Genomic DNA, 16,751 nt, shown 5'->3' with positions numbered 1-16,751 from the left:
CCCAAGTTAAAAAACAAAAACAAATCAATAAATAAAAAAATCTATAAGACTGATTATGTCTGATTTTGTACCATATAGTTCAGGCTTCATACTTCCTGACTAAGCAAAGCCACTCATTTTCACACTTATATGTTGCCTCTTATCATTCTCTAAATATTTCCTATCTTATATCCTTAATTGAACTGTCAACTTCTTGAGAATTAGAAACCTATATTTTACATCATTTTCAGTGCTAACAATGCAAGAAACAATGAACACCAACACTTATGAAAAGCTGATATGCATGTATTTCCTGTGATAAATAATTTCCCTCTTAGTAAACCTGTCAAATGGAACACATTTATCTCTACTTTTTTCCAAAATCCAACTAAAATGACAGTACAGAACTTTCAAAGGTATAAATTCACAAGAACAATGAGAATACAATGAAAGGTATCAGTTGACAAGAAATTTTAACATTTTGGAAGCTGAAAGGATTATGCAGATGTTGCAACTGACTTAGCTGACCAGAGAAGGCTGAAAACTAAGGCTGCAGAAGGGATGGGTGGTGGGGGAGAGAGGCAATAAGAAGCAAGCCAACATGCATAGCATTACTCCAAAAAAGACTTAGTAACCAGAGACACCACCTACCAGGTAACCAGACAGATGTGTGCCGTGGAGCTAAAAGCAGCAGGATTGGTTTCAAGTTTCTGTAAGGAACGGGTAGTCCACCAGATGCCCTCTCCACAGGCCCAAGCAATTGCATTGCCCCTATCACCAGAGAAGACCACACTGTAGAAGAGTATCTGGTGGTTCCCCATTAAAATAGATCCTCACTCGTTCACTCCTCCAGGTAAAATATCAACAGCTAACCAAACAAAGCCTGTAATTCTGTAGGCTACCACAAAAAAGGAAAAGGAAAAAAGGAACGGAGAAAGGGAGAAAGGGAGAGAGGAGAGAGGGAGAGAAGAAGAGAGAAATAAGTGAAAAGAAAATAAAGAAAAAAGGGAAACAGGGAAAACAGACAAGCTAAAGAGAACAAAAAAATAATAATACCACCATAGATAGAGACGATATGATACTGTATCCATGAAACAAGAACAGGAATCGTCTCTTTAAAAGATTAAAGAGAAAGAGAGAGAACTGAGAGAAAAAAGGAGAACATAGAAGAAATACACTTCTGGTTATTTAATTTTAACGGGAATGTGGATGTAAGAGCTAGAGTTGGAGCTGACATTTTATATGTAACAGAAACAAGCTGAGCATTAGACAGCAAGTTAAAAAGAGCCTGCATCTTTAACGACTGTTGAGTTGCCTAGACCATCTCCATAAATAAAAGATTAAAAATGAAAGCAAAACCCAAAAAACCTCTGTCTTGTTTCATACACTGTTTTGGGGTTTTCTGCCACACGCACTTCAACGACATACTAACTAATACAGTACACGCTACACAATAAGTTTTCCCTCAACCCCCTACAATATGAAACAAAGAAAATGAGGTTCCACGTTTACTATCTTGTTGTTCCTATTCACTATGCTTAAGTCTATCCTACATTAGCCAAGAAAGCTGAATGCTAACACTTCAAATTTCAGGATTACGTTCTAATCACGTCTATCTTGTGTAATAACGTGTAATGCTGAAGGACTTATGGAACATAGCCCCAGGTGTCCACAACACACTGCTCTCATTGTTTTCGGATGTTGCAGAATCAGTCCACTAAGGCTTACCTTCAATTTCCCTTCAGTCTGACTTTCTTCTTTGAAATTCATATTGGATGACTGATGGCTAACATAATAAATATTTTATCTTTCTACACCCTTCCCCCAGGAAGAATATGCCTTTCTGACAATGAGGCATCGGTAGACACCTGGAGTAGAAACGTAGTTCTTAACTCTTTTGTCCACAGTGAACACTGATGCTTTTAAATGCTTTTACATCGCCACAAACTGTGTATTAAAATATGCTATTCATTCTTATATAGATAAAAAGTCACTTTCATAACTAATGAGAAATCCTAGAGACAGTAGAATAATCAAGAATATGGAATAAAACATAGATAAGTATGAGTTTAATTGCTTAGTTTCAGACAACATCCCCTATACGGTAAATTGTAATTATTCTGATATTGACTAACATTTCCACAATAAGTAAAAATTTCACCAAATGCTAAAGGAAAACTGTTCCAGCAAAGAAAGATCAATATAATCCTAGAATAATTTTCTTATGAAGTCTGGCACAACTAACCAAATCAGTAATAAACCCACTCCTGTCCCATCCACCTTTCTCTCTGACTTTGCCACTGATGATCGTTTGGGTGGTACATGTAATTAGGCTCTGAGGGTAACGATAGCAGGCACTTTCATGTAAAATGAATGTAAGAAAAAAGAAATCTAAAACATGCCAAACCTCAAAGGTAAAATAGGATAATAAAGGAAAGAAATGGTCTCAGCAGACAACGGTCTACCTATTTCTGCCTTTCAGAATCAAATCTGCCAAATTCTTGTCATCTTTGTAACTGAGTACTTCAAAATGAGCTCAGGACTTTGACACACCTCCAAAGTGTGTCAAACCTCCAACCCGGATCTGATCAATCAAATGTAAACAACTCTATTTTCATACTGTTAGAGTGCTAAAAGAACAAGCCCTTCTCATTCATCCAAGCATGGAACGCTTTAATTTGTTTTTGGTCATGACCAGAATAACCAGTTTACCAGACAACTCCTCCATCCTTAAAAGTCACAGTACTTATTGTTTATGGATAAAGAAGAAATTAAGAAATGACAAAATATTAATCTTGAATGCTAATACCTTCATATTTGCACTGAAATTTTCATCATAATATTCTTGGCACTTACTTTCTATAGTTTTTAAAAATACTTGAATACTAGGGAGACAGATGCTATCTATGGGAGAAAAAATGTTTGATATTCTTTTTACTTGTATAAGGTAGTCAGTTGAGGGTGATAAATATTGTTTATATTGAAAGGCTTAATGATCGCTTCCACACCCTGCCCCCCCACCGTCCCAGGGGAAAAAAAAATCAGTGAAGGGTCACACAGATTAAAACTGATACTAGGAGAGGTTTGTTTTTGTTTTGTTTTTTGAAGGAGCAAATACCTCTGACCTGTCCCACAGCAAATAAGACAATATAGCCTATCAAAATCAATGCTCAGTACTCAGTAAGCCTGACGTTCCCATAAATGGCATAACCATTCCACCAGACCCGGGCCAGTCCAGGCTCTGCAACCTCCACCATAGTCCCTGAGACTAGTTCTTCCCTCTTCCTGGTTCCGAAACTGACCTCTAGGCAGTATTTCTCAACGTTGGGCTTTCCTCAAAGGGAAGCAGTGAAAGTGGGAAATTCCCTCACATCACACAATGATTTGCCTCTTTAATCTACATGCACCTGAAGAGGATAGGAGTTACTGATAGACACACACTCAAGGTTCAAAACACTTGCCATCAGGTGAAGGAAGCTAACGTAGCCCCTTAGCCAAAGTTCGCCGCCTCCACACTATGGTGCACTAGGAAACAGTTTGCATTTTAATTATTAACTGCCTAATACATCAGTATGTACAACTAGAAAAATGTAGATTCTATTCTTATATCCCTTCCTAAAAAAAGGAATGAGAGGTGTGTTTGTAGAACAAAAAAAAAACAGATTTAAAAAAAATGAATAATATTGCTGAATCAATAGGAGCAAGATGTTGCAGCAAAGCCTCTTATCTAATATTCTGAATTTAGCTAAAATGTACAACAAATATAAATCAGAATATGTAACTCGATTTTTTTGTGTGTGGTAAAAAATGGAAAAACTTACCTTCTCAATATTTATCTGGTGCTTTCTTAACCTCTCCAGGTCTGTTGGGATTACTATTTTAATAAACTTCTGGATAGCTGGTTCCAGACGGCGTAATTTCACTTTTTCTTCATCTTCAGACATCCTAAAAAAGTGTTATGTCACTTCTACTTGCAACAACTGTCTTCTCTACTCATATAGAAAAACCTGAAAGGGAAATATTTAAGAATTTTTTAAATGAGTTCTTACTATTTTTAAAAGCCAACTATTAGGTAATTTTATAATTTATTCTAAATATGTATTCAACTTAATGCTACACTTGAATGACTTGTTTTTTAAGAAACGTTTTATTTTAAAACCTTTTTTTCTCTACAAAAGTAATGTATGTTCACTTTAGAATGTTTAAAAATATGAAAAAGAGAATAAAATAAAATCAACAATCATCTGCTCACCCAGTTAACTACTATTTCCATGTTTTTTCTCCTATCCCTTCCTCTTTCCATTTTGACGTATGTCTGTCTTTCCACATCATTTTTTACATAAGGATGTATGCATGCATGTATATAAATACCTTTTTTTTAAAAACTAGGAATATACTGCCCAAGTTTTCATTTCCAAATGTATCTGGGATATTGAATAACCTTTTTGAAAAAGGCGTCAAATGGCAAAATTGGAAGAAAAAACTTCATTCTTACCATTTCTGTTTGTATCAAACTTAGTTTCTAATATCATAATGTATCTATGTAATTACATACTGTAAGTATAACACAGCATCCAACTCTTCTTATTGATGTCCTTTAAATTAACTCTTCCCTTTTTCACCAAGTGATTAGCATTGTCTACAACTAATACAAATAACCACTGGCATAGCTAAAATCAGATCCCAGGATTCCTTCGAGTACAATCAAATGTTCTAATTCACCAGTAGTTTTCTACCAGTGATCCAGGAAGTCCAAGGTTATGCCTTTGGGGCCAGGATCGGAGAGGGCAGGGATTAGAAAGTGGGGCTCTAGGATCCCACACTTGCTCCAACTGGAGCAAGTTTACTTATATCTATTTCATAAAGTTGAGTTTATTAGATTTTATATAAATAAAGAGCTCCACTGCTTAACCATGCTTGAAAACCACTGCTGTGCACCATGGTTTCATACCATCTCATTAGCCACAGCCTCCTCCATATTTAAAAAAAAAAAATTAAGTTGACCATGTTAATCCCATTGGGTTATGGTGTCGTAGACCAGGGTCCATAGAGATAGGGGTTCACAAAAAGACTTTGTGGATTCACTGAATCTTTATGAAAACTTATGAATGTATTTTTTAGTTATTTTAGAGGACCCAGTCCATTGCTTTAGTGAGATTATCAAAGAGGATCTATCATTCCAGAAACATTACGAACTATTACTATAAATCATGTTCTGTTTCTCATCTTTCACATTTGAAAATCTTTTTTTTTCCACGCCATAAGTTTATTTACAAATATATCTAGTATGTAGAGTTCAACAGATTGATCCATTTTTCAAAGTGACTGCACCTCTTAAAATGCTTCTCTTCATATCTATTTCATGGATTAAGTAAAACAACCTTATTTCTTAAGCAGTTGCTGTCTTACTATAAAGGTGTGGCAAATCCAGATCCAAAGTACATAGTAATTATAACAAGCAACCACCCCTTGTTTTCCATTGAAAATGGCACATTTTTCCCTGGGCCCCCCTCATAGTGGCTCATATGAAGCACAGAGGTCGTGAACCTCCCAACACAGCAGCGCTGTTGGGAGGCCGGCAAAAGGCGCAGAGACTGAAAACAGATGACATGCGGGACCACACCAAGTGCTCCCCTGCGACAGATGAAAACCTTGAAGTGTTGGTTATACAGACTATCTCATCTTCTTGTAATTTGGATTTTATGTTTGATCTAAGCTCAAAAGCAAAAAAAAAAAAATCTCCATTCACCAAAAATGGAGTCCTACAGTAAGGAGTGCATGGGAATCGAAGATACATAGAGAAGTTAATTGCCAAAAGTTAGTCCTCGGACCCAACAAAACAGGAAAATTCATAGCAAAGGGACTAGAGATAATAAAGTAATCTAAGAGGAAAATTAAAATAGGTACATTTTAGATTATTCAAAGATATAAAGGAAGAAACAGAATCTGTTAAAAAATTGGACAATTTTATGAAACAGTAACAGGCCAATCTAAAAATAAACCAAGTTAAAATTCTACTTAAAAAATCCTACTCAAACACCTAAAAAGATGGGTAAACAGTAAGCTGTAAGTGAAGAGAGAATTATTTGTTGGAAGGTATCAGTTAGAACACAGAGGACTAAAAGATACAAAATACAAAAAGAAGAAAAGGGACATAAAGGATAAAATGAGAAGCTCAATAACAAATAGAAGTCCCATAAAGAGAGAATAAAAAAAGTGGTGAAAAGGCATTATTCAAAGAGAATATGCTGAGAATTTATAAAACCTCAAATTGAAAATGCGCATCAGCCCCAAGTAGTGTAAATAAAAAAACAAATTTACCTGAACACATAGAACTGTAGAACATCAAGGACAAAAAAAAAAATCTTAAAAAAGCAAACCAGGGATAAAAGACAGATAAGCTAAAACAAAAGCAGCAAACTTTTCATCAAAGCAAGACACCAAAAGACAGGAACAGCTTCAAAGTGCTGAGGGAATTGGTAAATACCCAGGTAAATTGTTATTCAGAAATGAAGGCAAAATAATAATTTTCACGTATATAAAGACTGAGTTTATTACCAAGCCCCTCATTAAAAGAGCTACTAAAACACATACTTTAACAACAAAGAAAATAAATCCAAAAGAGTGGAATGGCAAGTAGCAACAAATATACTGTTATTAGGTGAATAAATGAATAAATAAACAAAGAAAAAAAGGATTTATTTTGAATAATCTAAGAATGTCTTTATTTAAATTATTTTTCTATAATGCATCTTTTTATAACAGAGTATTACATTACATAGATGTTACATAATTTAACTAATCATCTACTGTTAGCTAGTTAGGCTGTTTCTAATTTTCTACCATTATACACTATGCCACAGTGTAATTACCCTCCTTATACATAAATCCATAGTACATCTATAATTATTTCCAGAAATCGAATTAGTAGGTATACACAAGTAGGACTTTTGATAACAAATGTACTAAAAAAATGTTGTGCCTATTTACAATTCCCACTAGCAATACATCAAAATGTCCATTTATCCATACTCCAACGAATACTTGGTATTATCATTTTTATTAAACATTCTACTGGCGACAAAATGGTGTCTCATTACTCATTATTGTTTTATTTTTCAACTCTTAAATTAATAGCATTGATTTATTAGCCATTTACATTTCTTCTTTCCTGAATTGCCAGCTTGTGCAAAGTGTCTGTTTTACTACAAGGTGTATCTTTTTCTTATTATATTTAACATATAATAGACTCATAAATTGTAAATTATTTGTCTAACATTAATGTTTTCCAGTTTATCACACTGCTTCTTGTGTTTTCTTCTACTATGCAGAGTAAATAGTATAGGAATGTATCTTTATACCTATCACTATTCCTATCAAAATGTTTTTAAACATCCCTGTTGCTCAATAGATGCTGATGAAACTAAAATGTTTCTTCACACGCCCCTTCTTCACCATTTCTAATCCTATCACTCTAGTGAAACAGAACAGTATGTATAGCACACTACAAGTGTCCTAATTGGCCTGCCTTTAGACATTTTGCCTTCTCCAATTTTTCCCCAGATTACCAAATTACTATATGTCTAAAACACCAACTGTAACATGCTCCTGCTCTGAATGAAAACTTTTGCGAGTTCCTTATTTTTACAAGAAAAGACAATGTTCATAAGCAGATCCGCCTAATTTATTATCACCCAATCTCTGTTTTTGGCTTTGCAATGATGTTCCCTCTTTCTAGATCCTCTTTTCTATCCCATCTGCCTCTAAACTTTATGTATCATTTGAGACATAATTCAAATGATTCTGTCTTCTCTTCCACAAATGTTTATAATACTTAACTCCAGTTACTGGATATTTGGCTTGTTTTCAAGGTTGCCCTATGCTGATAAGCTTTCTTTTTTGAGTTCCAATAGTGGTATTTCCAGGTCAGAGTTAATGCATGACTTTGCCTCTCAGCTTTCCATGCGCAAGAAAAACCTATGCCCTCATAAGGGCCATCTCTCAGGGAAGCCATTCTGCTCCCAGAACCTTCCAACTTGTTTTCCAACTCTTGGTCTCCTTCCAGCTAGTATTTTTTCTTCTCTCCAGCATTTCCATTTTTATGAAATTATAACAAAATGCCTATGTAAAACTAAGAAGAGAACATAACATTCAAATAATTGCCTAAATCATGATGCTACTGAAACACAAAGTTGTCCAGCAGTGGCTCTGATGATAAAATAGCTCAAATAATGTTTGTGAGCTGTTAAGGGAAGGTCTTAATTCAATATACAAATGTGATTTAAAAGTGCAATTGAATAATAAATGAAAGTGTATTTAAGCATTTCTTGATTTTTCAGTCAGAAAATTGGAACATATTTATGATATAATTAAAACACAAAAAAACAAAAAATACATTTACATCAACATCAAACTATGTAACTATGCCTATGAAAAAGACAAGAGAAAACACACAAAAATGCCCAATTTCTCAAACTTCTATAGAGCTGTGTTACTTTTAAAATTTTTTTAAAAAGTGTAATGGAATATTTGGGGTGATAGAATTGCTCTGCATCATGACAGTGGTAATGGACACACAATTATATGTATTCATCAAAACTCATAGAACTGTATACTACAAAGCGAATTTTTATAAACTATAAAACAAAAACAACTACAGTGTGTGGGGAAACCCAAATGGAATACAAACTATAAAAAATAAAATTAACTGTATTAATAATGAATAACATAATCATACTGAAAGAAGGGATGGAAGAGAATAATCTAGGTAACTTTACAAAACTGTATTTAAACCGGATACTACAAAGCTAAAAAGGATTACACAAAACTATACCATACTCTAGTCAGTAAATTTGTTTCTCAGAGAAGTATGGGTTAGAAATACTGAAATTGTGTGTATTACTGGATTGAACAAATAAGAAAATATTTTGTAGAACACAAAAACCAGGTTTCTGTCAAAGAAAGAAGTTACAAATAAGGGACAAAAAAAGAATGAACCCTGTGGTGTTAGAGTCAGAGGTAACAGAATAAGTTTTTTTTAAAAAACATAAACATAATATATATATATGTGTGTGTGTTGTTATATATGTGTATATTTATATATATATATACACTCAGGTATATATAGAATATATATACATATATATATTCTTTCTGTATATATGTACAGATGTATGTCTATACAAATATAAAAATAAATCTTCGTGTATGCATGGATATGCTTGTGTGTGTGTGTACCTATACACACTGATATATATGCACATGCCAGGCATTAGAAGCAATGATACCTCAGTAGCAATGAGCATATCTAGCCCCTAGATCTTGGTGTTTAAATGCCACTCACCAAAAAAAGAAACCAGGGGTCCTTGGAGAAGTGATTGGTCCCAGGGCTGGTCCCATAAGCCTGGAGCATCTTATGGGGCCAGAAAGGAAGGAAGTTCTCAAAAGAGGATAGGGGGTTGTCAAAAGGGCACAGGAAGCAACTGAAAAAATTCCCAATGGCCGAAGCTGGAACAACTTGAGCCATAAAATAAATAACAAAAGGGTAGGATAATAACAAATAGAAAAAGAAAAGAGTCCATACTGATAAATAACTGAATAAATAAATGAGAAGAGACAGCTCTTCCTTACAGAACATGAACAAATGAAGAAATGAGAGAAACAAAGTCACCATCAGACCATCACAGTAATAATTACTGAAGGCAAAATCCATCAATGGACGCTAAAATTAACAAGTGAAATTTTAAGCAGAAACAGGATATTTGCATAGTTTAAAGGTTCTCACCCAAGATATCGATTAATTACAAAGGGAAAAATAGTAACTTTACATAAGAGAATCCCAGGAGACACTGCCTTAACTAAGCCATTAATAATTGAATGCAGTGTGTCATGTCAGGCACCCCTCAAATGATTAAGTGAGAAGGGCACATACACACCTGTGGTATCAACAGACTGCATAACCTTAATCAAATCATAAGGAGAAAAACCCCAAAAACCTAACTGAGGGACAGTACAAAATAACCTTCAAAAGTGTGAAGGTCATAAAAGACCAGGACTGAGGAGCTGTCAAATTGGAGCGCCTCGGTCTTGGTCTTGGAGGAGCCTAAGGAGCCATGCCAACTAAATGCAGTGCTGGGTCTTAGATTGGACACTGGAATAAAGTCACCACTACTGAAAAAAACAGAAGGAAAAAAAAAAGAAGATGACATCTGAAGAAAATTGGTAGTTTATTGTATTGTACCGATGCTCATGTCTTACTTTCGAGAATTATACCAGTCACATCAGGTGTTAACATTCAAGGAGGCTGTAGAGGACTCGGTATTACTTTTCTAACTTTTCTGTAACGTCGAATTATTTCAAACTAGCCCTTTGGTCCTGTATGGATTGACGGTTCACATAACCCAGGGCAAACGTTTAGAACTGAAATCACATTCACCACGCTGACACCCGGGGGGGAGGCGTTTCCCGATGCTCCAGACTTGACCACCTAGCCCATTATCAGCGGAGTACCATCATATTCCTGTTTCTCCTAAGAAAACAGTACTGGGAAGTTAACTAAATGACTTAAGAGGTTATTGATAACTGAAAAGCCCCATTCCTCACCAAAAGTCCCAAATCGCTGAAACAGCCCTGCACTCACCCAAGAGTAATGAACACCCGCCAGCGGCTTAGAGAGCCCACATTTCTCCCCCCGGGTGGCACCGAGTCTCCCCAGGCGCGTCACCGCGTGTTAGTGACCGGGGGGCAGGGTAAGACTTGGGAAAGAAAAGGCCTTCAGTCCTACTAGAAGGGCTCCTCTCTGAGCCCCGGACTGCGAATTTCACGAAGGGCGGGAGTTCGATGCGGGGCCGTCCGTGCACCGCCTCCCGGTCTGGCTGACCAGAGGCGCCCATCTCTCGCTCCCGGTCCACTCCCCACCACTCCTGACCTCGCGTCACCCCCTCGCAGTGTCACCCACGGCGCACCCAGGCCACACACAACAAACGCCCCCCACCAGCGATCGGATGGGCGGGCTCGTCTCCGGAGGACCCCGGCGACCTAAGGCCTACAGTGCGTCACGGGCAAGGCAGACGCCAGGAACTTTTCCGCCCCGCGACCCCGGGAGGCCATCACGCTCGTCCTGTCGGCCGCCTCCCTATACCCGCTTCGGATAGGGCTTCCAAAAACGAAACTGCCACTTCTTGGAGCCGGGAGGAGCCCCAACGGGCGCTCGCACTTCCGATCTGATGCCCCTCTTTCCCGCAGCGGGGGCCTCTCCCGCGGGCCGGGCCCACGATGCGGGTCCGGCACCGACGACCCTACGGCGGCCTCCCGCGAGCCCCTTACCTCCCGCCGGGGCGCTCGAGGGTGGTCGGTGCGTAGGGCGCAGGCGCGGGAGGGACAGGGCGGGGAGTCGCATTGGGCCGGCCGGGCTAGGCCACGCCCCCAGCCGCCGCGTCCGGGCAAGGAGAGGTGTGGCCCACGCGCAGGTGAGTACCACCGCGGGCGAGAATCTTTTTAAAAAGTGGTCTTGGTGTATGTCGTGGGGTGGTAGCCCTCGAGCCAGTAGGAAGGAGACACACAAAGGCTTTTTCGTCAGTTGGTTGACTGTGAAGTCTGAGACAGTTCACATTTGTATAGCCCTCTACCTCCTGCAAAGTTTGTGTCCCTTTTCCTCTGTTCTCCCAGGAACTTTAGTGACTGGGCCGGCCCTGTGTTCTTAGCTCCTTACACAGGTGGAAACTGAAGCTCAAAAAAGTTGTGCCTTCTTCCTCTCGCCACTGCTCCCAGAAAGAAAAGAAAAAACAAAACCTGAGGTGGAGCGGGTACAAGTCTTAACTATAACAGGCACAGAAATTGAAGCTCAGAAAAGTTTGATAACCACCCCCAAAACAAGTTGAGCCCTTAATGCCAATGTCCTTAGTCCAATGTTATAGCTAATGACACTGAGGTTCAACAAAGATTTTTTCAGTGACTCACTCCAGTGCAGCCAATTAGTGGCAGAGTTGGAACTCCAGCTGGGTTTGCTAATTTCCATCGCAAGTTCTTCCAGTTATACCTGCTACCACCAATGCACAAGCAGATTAGCTGGCTTTGAAGCCCTGTCCAAGTTACAGGTCCTATACTTTGGATGGCCTATCTTCCAGACCCAGCCTTTTTAACGCGTTTGTCAATGTTCAGATGACTTGCTTAGGATGTATCCACTGATGGTATTGTCCTCAGAAGGAATAAGGATATTCAAGCCATAGCCTAGGAAACTGAGTTCTTAGGATCTTCCAGTGGAGTGGGAGTAGACGTAGAAATTGTGGACCAAGGAAGATTAGAGGCCTGTAAGAAAGCCTTGAAAGGCAATTTCTAAAATAAAGCACAAAATCTAAGAAATTTGGATTTTCTTTGTGGGTATAATAAATACCGATGTTTGCTTTTTACTCTAGGAATGAGGTGCTTATAAAATTTCAATTCTAAGGAGAAAAATTAAAGTATTTGACAATGCCATGTGAAAATGTTTTTTTATTCAATGGTCAGTTAAACATTATCTTTTGAAGTAAAGGTCAGTCAGGTTAAGTTCTGAAAAAGTGATCTCAAGTACAATAGAGAAGCATAGCCCTCAAAGATTGTAAGTTTGAACCTAGCCTTCCAAGTTATTAATCCTATGTTTGCTGTAAGTTAGGTGTGTCAAAGTAGCAAGATAGAACTTTTAATCTCACAGTTTGTTAGCTTTATTTGTAATCTTTAAATATTTAAACATTTGGTATATAGACCTCTTTTTGTACTCTTGCTCTGGGCCCTGAAATTGTTAGGAACAGGCCCAATACTACTAGCCAACATTTTCCTGAGGTCCTAACTGGACCAAGAAAGCCAAACGTGTGTATGTGTGTGTGTGTGTGTGTGTGTATACACACACATATATATGAAAAAAATGTTCAGGTATTATGATTGCTTATTGAAACAAGTTCAAAAAGTGTCCAGAGAAATACCTTTCCTAAGCAACAGTTGTCAATTTAAAAATGTAGTGGGCAAAAAGATCACTTTCAAAAATAGCACAATCAAGTTTGTGTTGATAGGGAATCACAGGACCTATCTGAAGAATTCAGAATACTAGCTAAATGGGGTGGGAACGGAGGAAGGGATTACAAAGGGGCATGAGGAAACTTCGAGAGTGACAGATGTGTTCATTATCATGATTGTGGTACTAGTTACATGGGTGTATGCATTTCAAAACTTACCAAATTGTACACTTTAAATATGTGTGTATGTGTTTATTGTATGTCATTACACCAAGAAACAGAATAAAACTGTTTCTTGAGGAAAGGTATATATTATGATTTACTTAGAACCTAGCACAGTTCTTGGAACAGACTAAGAGAAAAATATGTATTATCTATATGAATTAAGAAATACTTTTTCCAATATCATAGAGTAAGTATATGGAGAACCTGAGAATCAAATTCAGATTTGGCACGATAATATAGACCTCCTAACTTGTCTTCCCAGCCCATTCCTTCTCTGGGAACTGTTTCTCCACACCAGATCTGCATGCTATCAGTTAATGAGCCCCTGGCAGCCATTTTGTACAGGCATGAATCGACACTCCAGGCCATTGAATTGTTCCAGGAGCAGACACCTGACTCAATCTGGAACAATAAAATATCTTTCCAGGAATTTGGGGTTGGGGATAGGATTCTAGCTTCAGTCGGGATGGTTTCTTGAGTGGAAAAGATGCTCACAGCAGAGCTCTTCGTGGCTGTGTTTTTTCACTCCATAGGCTGGTGAATCAGAGGAAGCCATGCTGTTCATACATCCTGTTTAGAAGTGTGAAGAGATGAGTATATGTATATCCCAGTCATGGTATTAAAAAAAAGTTGTTTTTTTAGGTCATGTTCAAAACCATTAAAAGCCACTGTGTTCACTAGGTTCTTTCTCTAGCCATGAATTATTGAAATATCTACTGTAGTTCTGAATGCATTCTATTTCTTTGTGCATTTTATCATTCCAACCATCTTGTGAACTGAGATGAAGAAAGATTAAAAATAAAGTGATAATAGTGGTTACCCTGGGAATGGGATTAACTGGGAAAGGGCATGAAGTAGCTTTCTGGGGTGTTGGAAATGTTCTATATATTGATCTGGTGTGATTTCATGTGTGAAAATTCATCGAGCTGTACAGCTAGGATTTGTGCACTTCATGTAAGTTATACCACAGTGAGAAAGGAAAATAAAGAACTAGCAATTGTTGATTTAAAACAAACAAAACACCTTTCTAAACAAGGAATAGATATTTCCTTAATATTATTTCTCTCTATTACCTCTGTGTGAAATAATGGTGAAATAGCAGCAGTAATCTTTACCTTTGTTAAATCCCTTCACCCCTTTGAAAATATAATCAAAAGCCACGCAAGAGATAGAAAGAAAGGGGAGAGAGGGGAGAATGATTGGATGCAGAAAAAGGAAACAGAGTTTGCAGCACATTCAAATTCCTGATTCCAGTTTATTCTCAAGGTTTAACTGCATCCAACACTTACATCTGGTTATACCCCACAACTTTATAAACCCCACCATTCCCAACCCCACTTTTTGTTAATTGCTTAAACTAGTTCCGGGAAACTACTTTTAATCAAGAGAATTCTGTTGTAGACACAAAAATCCCACTTATTTCTACTCTTATAACATCTTAAAATTATATGTAGTGTTCACTGACTGTAGTACTTAATCCTCTCCACTTTTTGCTTTGCTGTCCCCCGCTACCACCACCACCACACACACACACACACACCATCATTGTCACCATTGCTGTCGCCATCACCATCACCAGTCTGTTCGTATAAGGTTATAAAGACCTTATATCAAACCAAAAGGAGTAAACTCTGCAGGCAGTCAGTAACACTAGAATTCTACACTCATCAACCATTCACCACATAGGAATTTGATAATCATTTTACATGTAGAATAGCTTAAATGCCCAGACATATGCCTATACACTCCTACCCCCACCTTTTGTTCTTTTAATTACCTTAATTATTCTCAAAACGTAGTGTGCCCGAGAATTATTGCATAAGGTAGTATTTCTAAAACCAATGCTTAATGGACCTTGTGAGCAATATAACAATTTTCAGGAGCAATTTTGACTCTATAAAATGTTTTTTGCTTTATTCACTGACTTGAATTCCTCATACCCACACCCCTCACCCTCCTACTTACCCTCAAAAGATGTACACTATGCTTTCAATTAAAACACAGTAAACATACTTAGCATTAGAATTACTTTTGCATCAGCCTAATAAATGCTATTTAAACTTTGGCAATTTATAAAACACCTTGAATTTTGTAGTAGCTTAGTTATTATGAATGTCAGTAATATCACATGATAGATGTACAGTCATGCAAATAGATAGACATTCCACATGGGTCCAACCTTGCTTTCTAACTTTATTTCCTATTACATTTGGCCCTCTGTGTCTGTGAGTACATAACAGCTTCTCAACCCCTGTGCTTGAATGTGTTACAGGTGTGTGGAGAGATTAACTTCCCCAGCTCCCAGTGTAAGTAGACCAGTGACAAAGGCTGAGAGCAGCTTTCTCTCTTAGTTCTGCTTTACAAATATCATTTTCTATTTGTGCTATGATAGGGAAAAGGTTGAAAAGCACTGGAGGCGGCAACAAAACACATACCAACTTACTGGAATAAAATGTAGACAGTGATGCGTCAAAAAAAACATCAGATTGTAAAATAGGTGTTTGGAGGAAGGAGGCATTAAATCTAGAAATTCTAGAAATAGGGGTGGACATGAAAAGGTGAGTTGGATTTGGATGTGCAGAGAGGGAGAGGCAGTTGGTGGAGAATGTTCCAGGTGAAAGGCACAGGGTAGGATTGGAGAAAAGATTGCGATGGAGAATACTGAGGAGTTCAATTTGGTTAGAGCAGAGGAGGTGTAAAGAGGAGTAAGTTATCCCTTGGTATCCATGGGGGTGACTGGTTACAGGACCCTTCATGGATACCAAAATCTGTGTATGCTCAAGTCCCTTATATAAAATGGCATAATATTTGCATATAACCTATGCACATCCTCTCGTATACTATAAATCATCTCTAGATTACTTATAATACCTAAAATAATGTAAATGCTATGAAAACAATTGTTATACTGTATTGTTTGGGGCAATAATGACAAGAAAAAAGTCCATACATGTTTAGTACAGACATAACCATCATAGGCCTAACTACATAGTACGTATCATCAACAAAATATAACATTTTTCCCCAAAATATTTTTGATCTGCAGTTGGTTGAACCTACAGATGCAGAACCCATAGATGCAAAAGGCCTCTGTAATTTGAGTAAATGACAAAATACTCTAAGTTTGCTTTTACAGAATTCTAAGGGCCTCCAGTTTCAGCTCTGACATGTAAAGAACTTGAAAGTTGTCACTCGTATCCTTAGAAGAAAAAAGCTAAACAAACTTAAAAACAGTTAACTTTTCTTGGACTCTTCAGAGAATTGAAATTGCAGGTCTCAAACTGCCCCCCTTACAACCCCCCACACACCCAAAATCTGAAGAGACAGGCAAATCAGAGAATCACAGCCAATATTAGCTTACCGGAGGTAGAAGTCCCTGGAGCCTTAAACTGGTAGGAACATTTAAATAGTAACATTGACAAATTGTTGGAGGTGGAGTATTGTCTAGTGTGAGAGTGAGAAACTCCTGGGGACTGCAATCTTAGGGAGACCCTACACTTCCTTGGATTTTACCTCCAGGAAGCTCACCAGATTCTCAAGGTGAAGAGTCAAGAAAAAAAT

At 37.7% G+C, this 16,751-nt stretch overlaps 1 protein-coding gene across 3 annotated transcripts in view; it reads right to left on the bottom strand.

The window, feature by feature from the left end:
- Window positions 1–11,374, bottom strand: part of STX17 (syntaxin 17) — a 53,071-nt gene extending 41,697 nt beyond the window's left edge. Inside the window, exons 1-2 of one of the 3 annotated variants that reach the window (XM_081067518.1) lie at window positions 11,305–11,374; window positions 3,801–3,986 (exon numbers count right to left, since the gene is read on the bottom strand). In XM_081067518.1, coding sequence (XP_080923644.1) covers window positions 3,801–3,923 — 123 coding nt within the window. In that variant the 5' untranslated portion in view covers window positions 3,924–3,986; window positions 11,305–11,374. Of the gene's footprint in view, window positions 1–3,800; window positions 3,987–10,972 lie in introns of all 3 variants that reach the window. The other 2 variants (XM_081067519.1, XM_081067520.1) reach the window with 2 other exon arrangements.
- Window positions 11,375–16,751: the final 5,377 nt, after the last annotated feature.

Source organism: Rhinolophus hipposideros, assembly GCF_964194185.1.
Source record: "Rhinolophus hipposideros genome assembly, chromosome: 11".
Lineage (NCBI taxonomy): Eukaryota > Metazoa > Chordata > Mammalia > Chiroptera > Rhinolophidae > Rhinolophus > Rhinolophus hipposideros.
Note: the sequence above shows the minus strand (reverse complement) of the source record. Positions and strands in the feature narration are given on the sequence as shown.